Genomic DNA, 19,643 nt, shown 5'->3' on the forward strand with positions numbered 1-19,643 from the left:
CTGCCACTGAGCTGTACCCACATTAGAGAACATGAGGTCTACCAGGGCTTGGATTAGATACACTTCTAAATTAGGTCTTGATTAATTAAATGGATCTACCAGGGATTAAACTGGTCTACTAGGGGTTAGATAAGATAAACTCCACTCTAACTCGGACATACTAGGAAAGTGCTAATGTGCAGGTCTACCATTACTATGACATGGTGTCATTCACATTATTACCATGAATCTGAATACTGGGTAGTAAAATATTGTTATAGATGAGGGTCATTGTGAATAGTTAAAGATTACATAAAACACATTAACACAAATAGAATCTAGCCTACAGCACTCTGGTGATCCTTGATTAGCATACAGGAGTCACAAATACCAATGACAGTCAAAGCCAACGGGGTTAAAGTTCAAAATGAGACTTTGATTGATAAGAAGTAATGTAGATGTACTGAGAGGTGTGTCCCCTGGGCCTGGGGTCTGGTCAACTGCAGGGCCTCAAAGGAGACTGGTGGTCAGACGGCCAGAGGAGAGACTCCTGTTGTGGCTAAAAACCTAGAGAGGAAGAGGGAGAGATAGGGGGGACAGGAAGAGGGGAGGAGAAGGTAAAGAGTCTGGAGCTGTGTAGCCATGGTTCAGTGTTGCCGTGGTTCAGTAGTGTGTGTACTCACCCTGGGTGCGGAGGAGGGAGGGCATGTTACACAGGGTCAGAAAGACAACACACTTAGTTCCACTGGCAGAGAGAGGGAGAGAGAGAGAGAGAGAGAGAGAGAGAGAGAGAGAGAGAGAGAGAGAGAGAGAGAGAGAGAGAGAGAGAGAGAGGGACATGGAGAAAGAGAGAGAGAGGAAGAGAGAGAGAGGGGGACAGGGAGAGAGAGGGAGAGAGAGAGAGGGGGACAGGGAGAGAGAGACAGAGATGGAGAGAGAGGTACAGGGAGAGACTCACCAGAGTACGGGTGGGACTACCAGAACGGGACCGCACTGGACTGGAGCTCCTGCTGCGACTCCTCCACTGTAACACACACATACACACACACACACATACACACAGCTTACATCAGCCATCAGTGTCATACATAGCATCATTAACATTTGAATCAATTAATATAGAGTTGAATGTGTGTGTGCGTTCCTGCATGCATGTGAGTGTGTGTGTTCATGCATGCTTATGTGTGTGTGTGTGTGTGCGTACCAGGGCTCCTCTCCTGGTGACTGCCTCTCCCTTCACAAGCACAAAGTCTCCCTCCATCAGAGCAGGCCACACATGGTAGACCACCAGCGGAGCGGTGAACTCCGAGTCGTAACTACGACGATACCTGGAGAGAGGGGGGGGGATAGTGTGTATATGTGAGAGAGAGCGTGACAGAGAAAGAGTGAGAGTGTGTGCGAAAGATAGCTTAGCTTAGAGTGACCTCTAGTGGCAGATAAGCGTTAGACCTGGTAAAACTATGGATGAACGACAGATAACCAGCAAGCCTGTATCCAACACACAACCTCTTATCTATTAATAATTCAATTAGTATAAACCGTTTTCTACTCTCATTTGAACAGCTGGATGTAACAACAAACTTGATTGATTAATTGATTGTGTGTGTGTGTGTGGCCAAGCCCAGGGGGCAGCCTGACCTGGTGTCGTTGTAGAGCTCTCCGTCGCTGGCGAAGGCCAGGTCCAGTGGAGGGTCGAGGGTCTGCATGGCGAACGCCACGCGGCACACCTCCCTGATGAAGCTGCTGATCAGGACAAAGTCCACCTCCCGCGGGAACGAGATCCGAGGGTTCACATTCATGGCGTTGATGACTTCCTGGAGATACACACACGCCGTCACACGCACCCAGGAGAGAACACACAGGTATGTGCGTCTGTGTGCATGTGACAGCGTGTATGTGTGTGAGTGTGTGTGTGTAAACGTGTGTGTGTGTGTGTGTGTGTGTAAACACGTGTGTGTGTGTGTGTGAGCGGGCTTACGTTAACGCTGGCCTGTACGTCGTAAAGGTCCAGATTCCTGGTGATGTAGTCCAGCGCAGCCTCCTCCAGGGTCCCGGGCCCCAGGTGGGCGGGAGACAGGGTCTTCCTCACACGCAGACGGAACTGCCGAAAGGCCAACTTAGCGGCCTGGAATGACTCCTGACCAACACACATGCACACACACATCCACACACACACATGGACACACACACAGCGAGAACAGATCAGCTACAACATCAGGGAGAAAAAAAAAAGCCATTTGTTCATGCCGTACTGAGGTGGACATGAGGGGTGGTTGCTAGGGGCGGTTGCTACGGTAGGAGTGGTTGCTAGGGGCGGTTGCTACAGTAAGGGTGGTCGCCAGGAGGGCGGTTGCCGAGGGAGTGTCGTACCACGGTGGCGATGAACAGGATCCTCTGCACCATCTCCAGGTCGTCGTGGTAACGCCTCAGCATGCTCTGGGCCTCCAGGCGCTCCACGGCGTACATGTCGCCGTAGCGAGACAACAGCCGGGCGTGGCGGGAGGAGAGGGTGAGGCGGGCCCGCGTGGGAGACTCCCCCCTCATGGGGCTGGGGGAGCGGGAACGCCTGAGGGGGGGGCTGGGGGAGCGGCTACGGATCAGTCTGAGGGGGAGGGAGGGGGGTTGAAAGATGGGGTTGGGAGAGGGGAGGTGGAAGGCGGGAGACAGGTAGATTAGGGTCAAATAGAGGAGATTGTGTACTGTGTGCCAGTTTAGTTGTGGTATGAGAGACTGTGTGTGTGTGGGAGCGTGTGCATTTGCATATGAGTGTGTGTCTGTATATGCATGTGTGTGTGTACATGTGTATATGTGTGTGTCACCTCTCCTGCAGCATGCTCTTCTCAGCAGTGAGGAAAATGACCTCATCCCTCAGCAGACGAACCTGCCTCTCATAATCATCCAGAACATCCACCTTCCTCTTATACACCTCCAGCTGGTCCTGCGCCGCCCGCAGCCTGGCACACACACACAGACACACACACACACAGACACGCACCACACACAATCCCAGGAACATATGGTGACCATGAGCACCTGGACTTGTGGTGGATTCTTCTAGAAGGTCAAAGGTCACTCACTCATCCTTCAGTTGCAGGATCTCATCCTCGGTGGCCAGCAGGGTGGTGGCGGACTTGTTCTTGGTGTCGTCCAGCACCATATGGGCGTCAGACAATCTACAACGGGTAATAACAGTCACACAACAGGTTACAATGACACAGTCATACAGCTGTCATGCAACAGCAGGACTTCCTGAAGGACTAGCAATACTTCCGGTAGGACTCACTCCTGCTTGACAGAGTCCAGCTGCAGCCGTGTGGAGCTCAGTTGAGCCTCCATCTTGTTCATGTCTTCATCATGGGAGGCTGACAGCACCCTGATCTTCCTCTCTTTCTCCACCGACTCCTACACACACACACACACACACACACAAACCCGCACACACACGCACGCCATGTTAACCTAGTATCTATTTATCTTGCAAAAGAGACGTATAATATTAGTTAGCCCCTCCTGGGTCAAAATAAATAAATGAAATAGATACAACACCAACAGATGTTTCCAGAATGGGCAGGGAAGAACAAAAAGGAGGGGTTGGGAGGAGAGGACAGTCATTGGCTGAGCTCTGAGAGGCAGTGTCACTTGGTGACTCACCTGGATGAGGTTGAGGCTGGTGTCCGTGGTGACCGAGGGTGTTGCCATGGAGAAGCAGGTGCCCAACCAGGGCAGCAGGCGTGATTTGAGTGTGTCGACTCCGCCATAGTGCCCACCTGGTGTACAGGAGGAAGCAGGGAAGGGTCAGAGGTTATAGATCAACACTACCTTTTCTGGCAGTGAGGGTCAGAGGTCATAGGTCAACACTACCTTCTCTAGCAGTGAGGGTCAGAGGTCATAGGTCAACACTACCTTCTCTAGCAGTGAGGTTGAGGATGTTGAAGAGCTGGCTCTGGATTTTGGCAGTCAGCTCCACCAGCTCACAGCACCTGTTCAGGTTCTGATCACAGGACACCACCTGAACAAGTGACACACAGGTCAGGCAGGTCAGACAGGTGACAGCCAAGTTAGACAGGTGACAAACGGGTGAGAGACAGGTGACTGAGTTTAAGAAGGCTTTAAAGAAAACATGGCCTAAATATAGAACAGTCACAGTTTTTTCTAGTCAATTGATTGGCTCCTTCAGACACAAACAGTGTGTTTACTTCTACGTATTTAACCGCGTTTATTCAACCATTTTTACTTTTAATCAAGTAAACTAATTTTAGTTAATATTTTGCATTAATAAGTATTGGTGGAAGCCAATAGTCTTACAGTGAGACGTGTCCATCTTTTAGCCCGAGGGGGCGCAAGGAAGGGTTTAACTGTAACCATGACGACTGGCGTCCATAGCAACCAAACTTTGCCGGGAAATCATTGTGTTCTGATAAAAATCGAATAAATTCCATTACACTGTCGGATATTTTGTTACATTGTTAAATTTAGATCAATTGTGACCTCGATAAAACATGAAGTTCTAATTGCTTCTTTAGTATACTCGAGTGCTGTGATGGCACTGGAAGTATACTTTTTTAAGTAATTTGAGCTGAACATAAAATGTTTGGAATCAAGTTAGGATTACGGTCAGATCCAATAAATTCACTGAAATCATCCTGTTTTAGGGTTTAGTAGTTCAGTAACGACTCAGAAGAAAAACAAGCACGAATAGCGGAGTAGAACTAAAAAGTAGCCTACTCCTAAAAAGTACTCAACGATCAGATTGGGGTCACACGTAAATAATGAATGACTTACATGATAGTCTTTGTACCAGGACTCAAGTTTGTCTTGCAGAACACTGAAGGAAGATGTGTTCACCAGCCTCCGGAGAGAGTCGGCCATGTCCTCTTGCTAATCCAGCAAGGCTTGAAACGCTTCTGGACACTCCGAGGGATTTAACCTCGTCTGCTACGAGAGCGCCCGTGACCCGCGCGCGCCCGTCCTTTATACCCCAGTAGTAAAAATTCTTCCACTTGACGTTGTTATCCTACCATCACTACAGATGCCAAGCAGCACTGTAGTTGTAGCAACGCCTTTAGTACGATTGAGAGTGTATATTCAAGTTTCTGACATTGTTCTCTGTGTAGACCTGTGTCTACGGCCATGCATCGGTCCTAGAACTCTGACAGAGGGCTGCGTTCGGACGGACGCAGGTGTCTGTGATGTAATGAAGCGGCCCATTGTAATGTCATACTGTCAAACGACACCGGCTCTCGAGCCAACAGCGGGCTATCCAACAGGCAGTCCCGTGTCGTTAACACACCGGTTAGAGCAGCTCCGATGTTGAGAAAAGCTAGATCAGATAAGATGAGTCCTGTAGCCACATGTTAGGCCCGTGCTACACTGGTGCCATCTTAAACTGGTTGAACTTGTCCCAATTTTGTGTTTTTAATTCAATTTCAATACAAGGAGTCTCCGGCTCAAGTGCAGTCTCAGGCTCTGACACTGTTGCAAAAGAGATTTCAAATCTCAATGAGCCTTTCGGTTAAATAAAGGTCAGATAAAAATACAGTAAAATTCTTTGTCATGATAAAGACGTGAGACGCATAGAGCAATACAGTAGAAAGACGTCCCATAGAAGCCTGGAGGAAGTTGTCCAGGCGTAATTGCTTGGCCCCAGTTCATTAGCCCCGCCCTTGAGTTATCTATGGAAAATCTGAATGGCCATCCATATGTGTGTTTTTCTATTTTGGAATCGCGACATGGGCTCTCCCATTGGTCGCTGACACGGGAAGCAACCACCTCTCTCGTGCACGGGAACTGCGCGTGTAAAAAGCCTACGTTGTAGAAAACTATTGAAAAAACACGAATTTGTTTTTTGTTTTATTTTTATCAAGTACGGTTACTATTCATAGTGTCTATATTACGCGCCCACTACAACGCGTACACGGTGGTTTATTATATGGGCTCACTCACACCGGTCCCCTCCTCCGTTATTTCTGACGCCCGCGCTGTCAAACGCGCTGAGGGAGGGACAACATGGCGTCGGAGCAGGTCTGTTTCCAATTCTAAATGTTATTTTGTCTTCTGTACTCTACGTTCGTTTATCTGTGGTCGAATTGTAAGTGTATTTTTACTCAGTATGAATTCGAAATACTAAACAATGCGAGTTTTATCGTTTACCTTCAGATAAATACGCCCACTGGCCCTCGCTATGTTTACAGCCTGCCTTGCTACAAAAAACGTTACAAACGTTCCTCCTTTCCCTGACCAATTATACTATCAAATACCGACACATGTTTGACGATAAGTTCTTGTGAATTTAAGTAAAGAGTACATAAACTTGCGTTTGTGACTGTATCTAGGCCTCTAGTTTATTTTTAGTCGCGCCCAGAGACTGACAGGCGCTTGGGCATTTAACTGGTGTGCATTCCTTTGGCGCGCGCGTCTGTTTCCAACTGGCGGCGCTAGTCAATAAAAGAGGAAAATACGACCGTTACAATGTAACAACTGGCTCATCACCTTACTGAGGCCTATATAAACCAAATAAGTGTGAATAAGTATATATGCGCTGTTTGCTGTATTAGTTTGCACTGTGTAAATACAGAACGTTCCCTGACAGACCACTGAAGTAGCCTACTGTTATAACTAGTCTATGCACTAATGATCTTAGATTTTCTACTGTTCTTTTTACATGCACGATTTGTATGTCAGGTCTGGATAAAGGTGTCTGCTAAAGGAATAAAATACACATTGACCACAGGATTCATCATGGTGTTACCAGAGGACTGGCCGTCGGCCCTGGATGCTGGATAAAAGTTTGAAATGAATAAAATGTATGTCTTTCAGGAGAGTTCAAACGGGCCGGTGAAGAAGACAATGAGAGAGAAGGCCATCGAGCGACGCACCACCAACAAGGAACACAACAGCAACTTCAAGGTGTTCATGCTGACCCTGTAGTACTCCCCAGCCCTGTACTCCCCCTGTACTTTTCCTTGTCTTCTCATCTTCTCTTAGGTTGGTTTAGGTGCAGTTCTGTGGACGCATGTCAAGCCCCCTGTGACCTTTCTAGTAAAAAGAACTATACCAATAAAGTTTGATCTGGTTTGATTGAAGGCGGGCTACGTTCCCATTGAGGAGGAGCGGCTGCACAAGACGGGGCTGCGAGGTCGAAAGGGCAACATGGCCGTCTGCATCATAATCCTCCTCTTCCTCCTGGCGCTCATCAACCTCATTGTGAGTGAAGCAGGACGTCCTGTTAGCTCCTGGTCAGCCAGTACCCGCCCAGTAGCTTGATTTTATATTGGTTTATTTTATATTTGGTAAATATTGTACATTGTTTACATTTGTATCTTGCATTCTCTCTAAGTCTACTAATGCGCACTGTTGCGGAAGCCTGAAAATAAAGCCTTTTATTAGCCATAACTCTTTTTTTCCTGAGCAAATGACAAACTAACAGCAACTCAGCAGTAACAACAAGCAGAGGTACCGTGTCCAAATCCCAAACCTTCTCTGTGGACGTGCTTCTGCAGATCACGCTGGTGATCTGGACGGTGATCCGCATCGGGCCGAACGGGTGTGACAGCATGGAGTTCCACGGCAGCGGGCTGCTGAGGTTCAAGCAGAAGGCTGACATGGGCGTGGTGTTGCCGCTTCACCGGAGCACCGTGGGGGGGCGCAAGGACCAGGACCTGCTCATCACCGGCAACAACAACCCGGTGAGACCACACACACATATATATATATATATATATATATATACACACACATACACGCACAGACATAAGCACACAAAAACATATATCTACATAGCTACTATTTATTGCATGTTCTTACTTATCGCTCTCGTATTAGCAGATACATCCATCACAGCACAAGTCTGACTTGAGTATGAGTATGACACATGCTCACATGAGTATGTGTGTGTTTGTGTGTGTCCAGGTGGTCTTTCAGCAGGGCTCCACCAAGCTGAGTGTGGAGAAGGAGAAGACCTCCATCAGCAGTGACGTGGGCATCTCCTTCACCGACCCCCGCACCCAGAACACCTACTTTAGCACTGACTTCGACAACCATGAGTTCCACCTGCCCAAAGGGGTCAAGGTGCTCAGTGTGAAGAAGGCCTCAACAGAGAGGGTAGGGGTCAGGGGTCAGATCCAGTCCCTACTCTGTAATACTGAGTCTATATGCGCAGCTCTGCTGGTCTATAGAAGCATATAATCATACTGTATGTCACTGGATAAAAGCATTTGCTAAATGAACACATTATTATACAAATGAACACATTTTTATTGCATAAACACGCTGTTCCAGATCACCAGCAACGCGTCGTCAGACCTGACCATCAGAGGTGACGGCCGGGCCATTATCAGAGGTAACGAGGGCGTCTACATCATGGGCAAGACTGTGGAGTTCAGGATGGGAGGAGACATCGAGCTCAGAGCTGTGAGTAACACACACACACTCTCTCCCCCATTCACACACACACACTCTCTACCCCATTCACACACACACACACACACTCTCTACCCCATTCACACACACACACACACACATTCACACGTTCACACATTCACACACACTCTTATAGATACATACATACACAAACTCACACTCTCACACACACCGCTCCCCCTCCACACACTCATCCTCTCGGATCCTCCGCCCCCCCTCCCCCTCCTGCAGGAGAACAGCATCACTCTGAACGGCTCGGTCATGGTGAGTCCGTCTCGCATGCCCGAGGTGGCGGGGAACGGGTACTTTGACGAGGCGCTGGAGAGGTACAAGCTGTGCATGTGTGCCGACGGCACACTGTTTCGCGTGCGTGTCAAGTACCCCAACATGGGCTGCCAGACCTCTGACAACCCCTGTGGGACCGCCCACTGACCCCCCCCCCCCCCCTGGACAGGATATCCTGTCCCGTCAGCCAATCACAAGGCTGGGTTGCCCGGATGCAGTTTTACCACAGCCACATGTAACCCCCTCCCCCTCTGATGGTGCCATCTTTGTTTGTCTGGCTGACTATGTTGCTTGTTTATGTACATGGTTGTGTTTGTGTCGTTTGCTTGGCCAAAGATATTTGTTTCTGAGTTGTTGTGTTTACCCAAGCGCAAAGAGAGGATACTTAAATCAAATTTTAATGTGTTAAATGAGTGCTTAATGCATTTTTTTTATGTTCTTCGGAATTGGAAGTGTACAAAAATATATAGATTTTGTGCATTCAAATTCTTGTTGACAACTTTCATATATGTACATATGTTTGTGCTTATACTTTGTAAGTTCACTTTAAGTATAATATCTTTTCGCTTGGGGCCTCATTCTGTGTGGACAGCAGAAACAGGACCTTGGTACTGGACAGTGTTGCTCAATTTAATTTGAGATTTGATTAATTTAGCAAACGCTTTTATCCAAAGCAACACACCAGAGTCGAGGAACGGTCTGTATTAACCAGGCACGATGCAAAGTAACTTTGTAAGCTACCAGTAATGAACATACCTTGTCGGTCTGTCTGGTTTCATGACACACCTGGTCGCTGCTCTGTTTGCCTGGTCTGCAGGGGTTAGCTGGCTGGTGTGTGAGAGGGCATCAGGTAGCTGAGGAATTCTTTATTTATTGATCACGGTTTGTTACTGAAACGCACTTACAGTTATGAGTTTGAAATGTTTGCGTTTGAAATGTGCTGGTCTTTTACCATGTTATAGAAAATATTGTTACATCTTCATTGATATCGTTATTAACAGATATCGTTTGGTAGGTGTTGAAACTGCCCAGTATTCGCCTCCTCCTTAAAACCAGTAATACTGAAAGGTATTCAGTGCAATATAAATATGAAACGGTGTGGCAGAAGCTTGATCTTCAAGGACTTTTTTTGTTTTAAAACACTTTGAAATGTTTCTGAGGTTGTGTTTAGGACAATGTGCAGGTAGTTCTATGCTACAGTAACTGGATACTTGGATGTTGGAATTCATTTTCTTATAAAATCACAACCACAACCTTTTGGAAACTTTAATTTCCCATGTTTGTTTTAATAAAGGAATACAGTAAGCTGTTTGAATAACAGTGCTCTGATGTAGTACTGTATTATCCCTTCATAAACCCTTCATCAATGCATTACACACACACGGAAGCATTCTGCAATGTACATGACAATGTGGGGAACTTCCAAAAATGTCTTATCAGATGTTTGAAGAGCCAATCAGAGGGCAGCTATGGGTCCATTTACAGGTAGTTAAAAGGGAGATTAGAATGAGGAATCCAGAATCCTGGTGAGATATTAACAAAGACGTGAATGATTGAGTGGAATATCCGTGTGTTTGTGGGTGTCAACATGGCTGTGAGACTTTGATCCCGGTGTGGGTGGGGATGGGGGGGCCCGGGCCGGGTGACAGTCACAAGCTACCTGTGGACGGACACAGTCTGGATACTTAACGGTGAGTTCAATACTCGTCCCATCTTCTGTATTTCTACTGTTTCTAAGAGAACATAACTGAACAGTGCTCTGATTATTACCGAGAGAGTTACATTTTATTCAATTTATGTTAAAAAAAAACGATGAGATACTGGATTGGTTTGAAAAAATCAACATGGTGAGTTATGGTTTGTGATGAGCCTCAAAATAAAGGAAATTCAAATGACCACCACAATCCTAATTCCATCGATAGCCAAACAAGGTGTTTTATGATGCATGGTGTAGCACAGTAGACCAATATGGCTACAGTGCTGTAACAGGTGCAATAGCTGTGGAACAGCTCAAATAAACTTGGTTTGTGCATCGGTAGACTATGTACACCATAAACTCTAATACATACTCTAAAATCATGTACTTTGATATGTAGTTTAAAATCATGTGTTTTTTAAATGTACTTTAAAACCATGTAGTACTCTGATTATGTACTCTAATATGATATACTGTAACACCATGTACTCTGACAGGGTGAATACTAACAACCTGCAATCTGCCACTGGTTCATGCTGGCCGTTCATGGGCAGGCAGAGATGGGGATCTTAGTGTGGCTGGTGTTGGCTGTAATACTGCTCTGCTCAGGGGTCCAGAGCCGCCCCCCTCCCCCTGCCTGCCCCAGCCCGTGCCTCTGTACTCCGGGCCCCACCCTCAACTGCTCCACGGCCGGCCTCTCCCTGGCCGCGCCTCTCCTACCAGCCTCTCTCTCCTCCCTGGACCTGTCCCATAACCTCCTGACCTCCCTCAGACAGCGCTGGGCCCAGCCCTCACTCCGGAGGCTCTGGCTGGGACACAACAACCTCACACACCTCTCGCTGTGTGTAGGGGGGCCCCGACCCCCTCATCATGGCCCCCCAGGGGGCATGGAGGGGTGTGAGTCCTGGGCCCCCGCCCTGGAGATGCTCTTTGCCGAGAGAAACCTGCTGGAAGGACTCCCCAGGGGTGAGTCTCACATACTCTCTCTCTCACACACTTACTGCTGGAAGGACTCCCCAGGGGTGAGTCACACTCTCTGTCTCTCACACACACAGGAGTCACACATACTCTCTCTCACGCACATACACACCACACACTTAAACACACTCTTACACACCCTCTCTCACAAACGTACACACTTTCTCTCACACACACACAATAACATACCCTCTCTCACAAACGTACACACTTTCTCTCGCACACACACAATAACATACCCTCTCTCACAAACTTACACACTTTCTCTCGCACACACACAATAACATACCCTCTCTCACAAACTTACACACTTTCTCTCACACACACAGGGCCTCATGTACTAACGCTTTTGCGCCCACTTCAGGCGTATTTGTTTCGCAATTTGCGCGTAAAAGCATGGCGAGGTATGTACAAACATGCCGCACTGAGGGAAAAGCGCAGACTGCCTGTCGCGGGAACTGAAAATGGCAAATTGCGCTTTTCCGTGTCATGCATATGCATTCACGGGAGGGTCAATGGGAAAGTGGGAGTTTCCCATAAAGAGATGGGAGGAGATGCGTAAAGTGCGCCTAATTATGTATTCCGCGGTATGTACAAAAACCGCATGTGAAAGCGCACCTCTATTTTGCGGTGAAAATTCTCCGCCTGATAAAAGCAGGCGTAAACCAGGATGCGCATATGCCCCCTGTTGAAATGGTAACCGTAACCCGAGCAAGACGAAGGAGACATAGGCCAAAGTATTTTTTGCCACAAGGATCACACTTTTTGAGTTGAGTGAACACGAAATCATTACGCGTTACAGATTAAGCAGCCATGCAATATTACAGTTACTGGAAGAAATCAAAGATTACATCGAATCTTCGACTCAGCGTTCACATTCCATTCTACATTTACATTTAGTCATTTAGTCATTTACATTTAGTCATTTAGCCATTCTAGCAGTTGTTTAACTCCTCACTACATTACAAATATTGGCATCGGGATCATTTCAAACATTCATCGCTGTTTTGACTTTGGTGGCTGATTCATGATAGAAAGAGAGAAGGGGGCCCATTCAATTGCGCGTTTAAATGCTCGCAGTGTACGGTATAATGGGCGGAGAAAGGCGCTGATTACCCGATGACCTGCAGGTTCCGTAAATACGACGTAAACTGAAGTATCACAGCGTGCGCAATCTTCGGGTTGGCCATGGCGCTAATAACGCTACGTTTGCGAATGTACGTACATGAGGCCCACAGTCTTCGATATCTTCAGTAAGTTGGTGTTATGCAGAGTAGCCACAACTCAGCATGCTTGGGCCCTGGTCCTGTCTCTGTTCCTCGGTGTGGTGTGGGTGATTATCATTTATTAACAATCAGGTGGCTCCAGATAACAGCTGCACACCTGTAAACACCCATCTAAACCATCCTGCAAAATGAGGACTTTGCTCCACTCGGAAATGATTAAACCTCGGTGGTCACACAAACAGGAACTTTTTAACAAATGATTGTACTATCTTCAGCCAACCCACAGGAATTCCAATGGTCCATAACTGGGTGTAGCTGAGTAATGATTAGTATAGTATAGTTTGTATACAGTTGGGGGGGTTAGTTAGGGCAGACTAGGGTTGAAAAGCAGTGCATATAGAAAGGATCCCAGGGATCTGTAGTGTACAGTTGTACAGTATTTCGTTGGTCGGAGTCAATAATTTGTCCAGCCGCAAAATAACCACATCTCAGCTGAGAAGAGCACGTCCATCAGGCTGTGTTTACAGTCATGTCATCCCCGCAGCCCAGACCGACCCTGGCTGCAGAAGTAGCCATAGAGACCATTGTCGTGGGAGGATGTAGTTTGGCGTTACCATAGCCACGCGGGCAGGGACATGAAAGGACAGGTGTCCTAATGCAACTTCTTATCAGGCAAGAATGTCCCCCTCCCCTGCAGTGCAAAGGTGATCTTACTCACATACCTCAAATGACTGGCGATTACCTCAGATTCCTCTGTGGTTTACATTCAAGCCACAGAGGAGACTCTCTGCCATGTTACTGGTGTTGTGTTCTGTCGTGTGTGTCCTGTTGTGAGTGGTGTGTGAATGTCATGTGGGGTGTGTGGATGACGTGTTGTCTTGTGTGCTCCAGGTCTGAAGGGCCTCAGGGCTCTGCAGGTGCTGCATCTCCCCAACAACAGGATCTCTTCTGTGGGGGAGAAGGACCTGGGACACCTGCCCCATCTGAGAGAGCTGCTCCTGCAGAACAACCTCATCTCCATCCTCCATCCCCAGGCCCTCCGACACCTGCCCCAGCTCAGGGTAACACTCACCCCCACAGCCTCACCTTCCCTCCTGCCCCAGCCCAGGGTAACACACACCCCCACCTCTCCAGCCCAGGGTAACATTCACCCCCACATGACCCAGCTCACGGTAACACTCACCCCCACAACCCCACCTGCACCAGGTCACGGTAACACTCACCCCCACAACCCCACCTGCACCAGGTCACGGTAACACTCACCCCCACAACCCCACCTGCACCAGGTCACGGTAACACTCACCCCCACAACCCCACCTGCACCAGGTCACGGTAACACTCACCCCCACCTGCCCTCCTGCCCCAGCCCAGGGTAACACACACCCCCCACCTCTCCAGCACAGGGTAACATTCACCCCCACATGACCCAGCCTTGGGTAACACTCACCAATGGGCCAGGGCCAGTCTGCTGGTATCATTTTGATGAGTCCCATGGTCACTGTGTTACATTTACATTTGATTTGTTTTGCAGTTTTTAGTTACTTTATCGATATAGCCACATCAAGCAAAAATCAAGGATTCCCTGTACTTATTACATGCACTACTTAAATGTATGTATCTGGTAGCTACACTAGTTCTGTATTTGCCAGGGACAGTGCAGAGCATATCTCAGCTATCAGGCACAATGCAACAACAACAATATCTCAACTCCAGTCCAACAATAACATCTGTCAGATGACTTCAGGAGATGACCTTTGACCCATCCCACTCCCAGGTGCTGGACCTGAGTTTCAACCTGCTGACTACACTCTCCCCCACGACTCACCTGTGGCTGGGTGCCCTGGGGGGCGGGGCTAGCCTGCGAGGGAACAGCTGGAGGTGTGACTGCGCCCTGCGCAGCGTGCGGAGGTGGATGACCCATGACCGGGACCTCGGCCGGCGTAACTGGGGGGGGGTAGTGTGCGCGTGGCCCCCCTCCCTCTCAGGCAGAGAGCTGCTGCAGCTGGAGGAGGCAGAGCTATCCTGCTCTAGGGTAGGGGCCAGTGAGGGGCGGCACCAGGAAGTGATGGTGGAGGAGGGGACGAAGCTTCTGCTGCCCTGTGACTCACAACAAGGTGACTCCTCCTAGGTTTTCACAACTTTCACTGGCAACCTAGTCATGTATTTCTTGGTCAAAATTCAGGCAAAGGCTCGATAAATACACAAATGATCATATTTGATGCAAGCTTTTACGATTTATTTTACATTGTACACCAAAATGTACAATTTAAAATATCAGACAACAGAGATGATCATGACAACAAGGCCCAGTTTTAAACTCCTGGATTTCGCAATTCCTGTTCCAGGTTCACAATGGCAGACTCCAAGGGGTGTGGCCTCTGGGGGCGTGTCTGGGCTGCTGATCCATGACATCACAGCACAGGATTCCGGGTTGTACGTGTGTGTGTCCGGGCCAGAGAGAGCGCTGTCCGTGTACGACGTGCATGTCCACTTAACAAGAGATCCCGGTCCAAGAGCAAGGACCAGAAACTCCAGGAGCTTGAACAGGGCAGGGCAGACACTGAGCCCACTGTCGGGCAGCCGCCCTCAGGGGGCAGCAGAGGGAGGAAAGTCCCTTGAGACCCCCACCAAGTCAGACCTGACACTGGCCATCTGCCTCTCCGTCCTCATCACCTTCCTTGTCGCTTTTATCCTTGGTGTCCTTGCCAGGCCCCTGCTGGACAAGCTCTGCAGGAGGCTCCGCCCCAAACAAAGCCCCTCCTCCTCCACCAATGGCCCCGCCCTTGACGCCCACTGTCCCTATGAAAACGGGGCATACTCGGACGAGGAAGAGGAGCAGGAGGGAGGACACAGCGAGAGGAGAGTATCGTTCAGCCGCCCCGCTGGCGGCCTGAGGGACCCCGGCACTGTGGAGTACTACGATACGTTGGCTGGCAGCGAACAGAACGACCAGGTGTATGCCACAATTGAGACGGAGGCGGTCTACGCTAACACTCTGCAGTGGGAACCCTCTCCAGGGACCCCGGAAGGAGGGAGACCCAGGGGACGTAACAACTCCGAGCGGGAGTCTGCCAGCGCAGACAGAGAGCAGCCACTAAGAGGTCACACCATGGAATTTGAGACCATCCCTGATCTTGACCCAGGGGAGGAGAGGGGGCGCCTGTCTGAGTCCTCATCACACTCGTCCCACTCCTCACACAGTTCAGACGTACCAGGACGAAGAGGACAGGTCACCCAGAACAACCCCTGGGAGCCCTTGTCCCCACCTCAGACAGATCTCCCCCTCCAGCAGAGGGTGGCCTCGCCTGTCGTCACCCAGGCCTCCACCCTTCCCTCCCCCGGAGCAGGGAGCGAGGTCCCCAGGTTCTCCTCTGAGCCTTTCGCTGACTGGAAGCCCAAGATGGCTGTCGGGGAGGACCCAGAGCAGTACAACGACAGTGGGGAGAGTTTCGAGTTTTCAGATTCCTTCCGAGGGGCTTCGGGCCGGTACAGTGATTTAGGATTCCCCACGGGGTCCGTGAGGAAACACTCCGACAGCTCGGTCTGCAGCGAGAGTGAAACCACGGAGTACACCGTCAACGTGGAGAGAGAGGAAGTGGAGGAGAAAGACGAGGCGGTGAAGGATGCACAGCTGGCACACGGCACCTTGCTACCACCCGACCTCCATCCCAGAGCCGGCGCTGATCAGGAGCGCTTCCGTGACAAGCAGGTGGAGTCGTCTGGCTCCTCCCAGTCCAGCAACAGCGATGGCGAGGACACCCAGTACACGGTGAACCGAGAGGAGGATGAGGAAGAGGAGGTTAACCCCGTGCCACACCCAGACCCAGTGGCAAGGTGGGCTGGTCTGGGTCTTAAAGGACGACTGGATATCAAGGTATCTCAGGAGAACACACCTGAGAGCTCCAGAACACCTCCACCTGCCTCTTCATCCAGTGACAGTGAGGAAGAAACAAGTGAACAGATAAACAGACAAACTAAAGTTCCAGACAGTTGTGACTCACCTTTCACTGTTGGAGGTGTTCCAGTATCCTTTGCTCCAAGAAGAGCTCTCAACATCCACTTGGACAACTCAACCAGCAGCAGAGATGAGCAAGCATGGAGGTCAACCAGCACCAAACACCAGGAACAGGAAATCAAATTTGCTTCTCCACCTGAGACCCCCAGAACACCTCAACCTGCCTCTTCCTCCAGCGACAGTGAGGATGAGACCAGAGAACAAACTAAGGTTCCAGAGAATCGTGACTCATCTTTCAGTGTCGGAGGTGTTCCTGTATCCTTCGCACCTAGGAGAGCTCTCAACATCCACTTGGACAAATCATCTCAGTTAAGCACAGATCAGTCCGCATGGAGGTCCACCAGCACTAAATACCAAGACCACCAAATCAGGGCTGCTTCTCAATTGTCATTTGACAAAACTGTACCCTCTTCATCCAGCGACAGTGAGGATGAGACCAGAGAAAAAACTAAGGATCCAGAGAATCGTGACTCATCTTTCAGTGTCGGAGGTGTTCCTGTATCCTTCACTCCTAGGAGAGCTCTCAACATCCACTTGGACAAATCATCTCAGTTAAGCACAGCTGAAAATGCATGGAGATCCACAAGCACCAAATACCAGGAACCGGAAATCAAACCTGCTCCTCCACCTGAGATCCCCAGAACACCTCCACCTGCCTCTTCCTCCAGTGACAGTGAGGACGAGACCAGAGAACAAACTACAGGTTGTGACTCACCTTTCAGTGTTGGAAGTGTGAAAGTATCTTTTGCTCCTCGGAGAGCTCTCAACGTTCACTTGGACAACTCAGCTCAGCTCAGCACAGATCAGAACGCATGGAGATCCAACAGCACTAAATACCAAGTAGAAGATAGAAGTTTTTCCCAGACCTGGGGACGACTGGACACCAAACCACCCCAGGAATCACCACCTGCCTCATCCAGTGACAGTAAGGAAGAAACTAGCGAACACATAAACAAACAAACAAAGGTTCCAGTTAATCGTGACTCATCTTTCAGTGTTGGAGGTGTTCCAGTATCCTTAGCTCCGAGGAGAGCTCTCAACATCCACTTGGACAACTCATCCAGCAACACAGATGAATACGCATGGAGATCCACAAGCACCAAATACCAGGAACAGGAAATCAAATCTGCTTCTCCACCTGAGATCCCCAGAACACCTCCACCTGCCTCTTCCTCCAGCGACAGTGAGGATGAGACCAGAGAACAAACTAAGGTTCCAGAGAATCGTGACTCATCTTTCAGTGTTGGAGGTGTTCCTGTGTCCTTTGCACCTAGGAGAGCTCTCAACATCCACTTGGACAACTCATCTAATCTTAGGACAGATGAAATTGGATGGAGACCCACAAGCACCAGATACCAGGAAGAGGATATCAAATTGTCTTCTGCTCTTGAGATCCCCAGAACACCTCCACCTGCCTCTTCCTCCAGTGACAGCGAGGACGAAACTAGCGAACAGATTAACAGACAAACTAAGTACGATAAGGACTCACCTTTCAGTGTTGGAGGTGTGAAAATGTCCCTTGCTCCTAGGAGAGCTATCAACATCCACTTGGACAGTTCAACTCAGCTGAGCACAGAAGAAAAAGCATGTAGACCCACAAGCACCAAATACCAGGGAGAAGATAGAAGTTCTTCCCAGACCTGGAGACATCTGGACATTCAGGTACCCCAGGAAACTCCACCTGAGATCCCCAGAACACCTCCACCTGCCTCTTCCTCCAGCGACAGTGAGGATGAGACCAGAGAACAAACTAAGGTTCCAGAGAATCGTGACTCATCTTTCAGTGTTGGAGGTGTTCCTGTGTCCTTTGCACCTAGGAGAGCTCTCAACATCCACTTGGACAACTCATCTAATCTTAGGACAGATGAAATTGGATGGAGACCCACAAGCACCAGATACCAGGAAGAGGATATCAAATTGTCTTCTGCACTTGAGATCCCCAGAACACCTCCACCTGCCTCTTCCTCCAGTGACAGCGAGGACGAAACTAGCGAACAGATTAACAGACAAACTAAGTACGATAAGGACTCACCTTTCAGTGTTGGAGGTGTGAAAATGTCCCTTGCTCCTAGGAGAGCTATCAACATCCACTTGGACAGTTCAACTCAGCTGAGCACAGAAGAAAAAGCATGTAGACCCACAAGCACCAAATACCAGGGAGAAGATAGAAGTTCTTCCCAGACCTGGAGACATCTGGACATTCAGGTACCCCAGGAAACTCCACCTGAGATCCCCAGAACACCTCCACCTGCCTCTTCCTCCAGCGACAGTGAGGATGAGACCAGAGAACAAACTAAGGTTTCAGACAATCATGACTCATCTTTCAGTGTTGGAGGTGTTCCTGTATCCTTCACTCCTAGGAGAGCTCTCAACATCCACTTGGACAACTCATCTCATCTGACAGATGAGAACACATGGAGACCCACAAGCACCAAATACCGTGAGGAAGACATCAAACCTGCTTCTCGTTTGTCATCATACAATAATTCCACCTCTTCCTTCAGCTCTGCCTACCACTCCACACACCCCTACCATAGCGTTACCTTGGACACCGTGACTCCCACCAGTCCTGGGGGAGACCAACAGCAGACAGACGTCTGATGGGGGTCGGGTTGGGTTCCGTCCTAGAGCCCTCCCACTCTGTGTATCAGTGTCATTTGATTATGTAACATCAATACACTCTCCTCATTGAGAAAATTAATTTCGGTATTGATGGACGGACATGGAGATATTTTGATTTACATTTTATTACAATCCCAGAATGCTACTCTCCTTACTCTGTAAACTATCAACAGTTATTTTTATAACCCGATTATATCTTTTGTAAACAGTACTAAATTACGTCTGAGAGATAACAAAAATGTTAGTCCTACTAATGCATTCCATAACCTTCTCTAATCATCATGTATATTTGTATTGATACAGTACTTTGTCAAGATACACAAACCAATAGAAGACAGTATTTGTCAAACAGCACTGCCTTACTGATGTGATCACGTCTATGACTTGATAAATTATTAACATAAACAATATCCACGTTGTGTTG

General features: G+C 48.7%; 3 protein-coding genes across 4 annotated transcripts; 2 read left to right on the plus strand and 1 right to left on the minus strand.

Moving 5' to 3' along the window:
* Window positions 1-42: 42 nt before the first annotated feature.
* spata18 (spermatogenesis associated 18) lies at window positions 43-5,106 on the minus strand. Of its 2 annotated transcripts, none has more exons than XM_062450393.1 (12): window positions 4,762-5,106; window positions 3,883-3,988; window positions 3,631-3,746; window positions 3,263-3,381; window positions 3,057-3,152; window positions 2,799-2,933; window positions 2,350-2,581; window positions 1,958-2,116; window positions 1,618-1,793; window positions 1,184-1,307; window positions 938-1,003; window positions 43-663 (listed from the first exon to the last, which is right to left on the minus strand). In XM_062450393.1, the coding sequence occupies exons 1-12, from the start codon at window positions 4,846-4,848 to the stop codon at window positions 643-645; spliced, it is 1,437 nt and encodes a 478-aa protein (XP_062306377.1). In that variant the 5' UTR covers window positions 4,849-5,106; the 3' UTR covers window positions 43-642. The 2 variants fall into 2 exon arrangements, with proteins under 2 accessions (XP_062306377.1, XP_062306376.1); XM_062450392.1 differs by having other exon boundaries at window positions 43-546; window positions 4,762-5,102.
* Window positions 5,107-5,857: 751 nt separating this feature from the next.
* sgcb (sarcoglycan, beta (dystrophin-associated glycoprotein)) lies at window positions 5,858-10,011 on the plus strand. The gene is made up of 7 exons (XM_062450394.1): window positions 5,858-6,000; window positions 6,796-6,885; window positions 7,063-7,182; window positions 7,479-7,664; window positions 7,888-8,079; window positions 8,257-8,388; window positions 8,629-10,011. Exons 1-7 carry the CDS (start codon window positions 5,986-5,988, stop codon window positions 8,827-8,829), a joined length of 936 nt encoding a protein of 311 aa, XP_062306378.1. The 5' UTR covers window positions 5,858-5,985; the 3' UTR covers window positions 8,830-10,011.
* Window positions 10,012-10,091: 80 nt separating this feature from the next.
* On the plus strand, window positions 10,092-19,629 carry LOC134011001 (dentin sialophosphoprotein). The gene is made up of 5 exons (XM_062450391.1): window positions 10,092-10,373; window positions 10,876-11,344; window positions 13,474-13,643; window positions 14,357-14,696; window positions 14,928-19,629. Exons 2-5 carry the CDS (start codon window positions 10,912-10,914, stop codon window positions 19,196-19,198), a joined length of 5,214 nt encoding a protein of 1,737 aa, XP_062306375.1. The 5' UTR covers window positions 10,092-10,373; window positions 10,876-10,911; the 3' UTR covers window positions 19,199-19,629.
* Window positions 19,630-19,643: the final 14 nt, after the last annotated feature.

This window comes from Osmerus eperlanus, chromosome 24 (assembly GCF_963692335.1).
Source record: "Osmerus eperlanus chromosome 24, fOsmEpe2.1, whole genome shotgun sequence".
In the NCBI taxonomy this organism is placed as follows: domain Eukaryota; kingdom Metazoa; phylum Chordata; class Actinopteri; order Osmeriformes; family Osmeridae; genus Osmerus; species Osmerus eperlanus.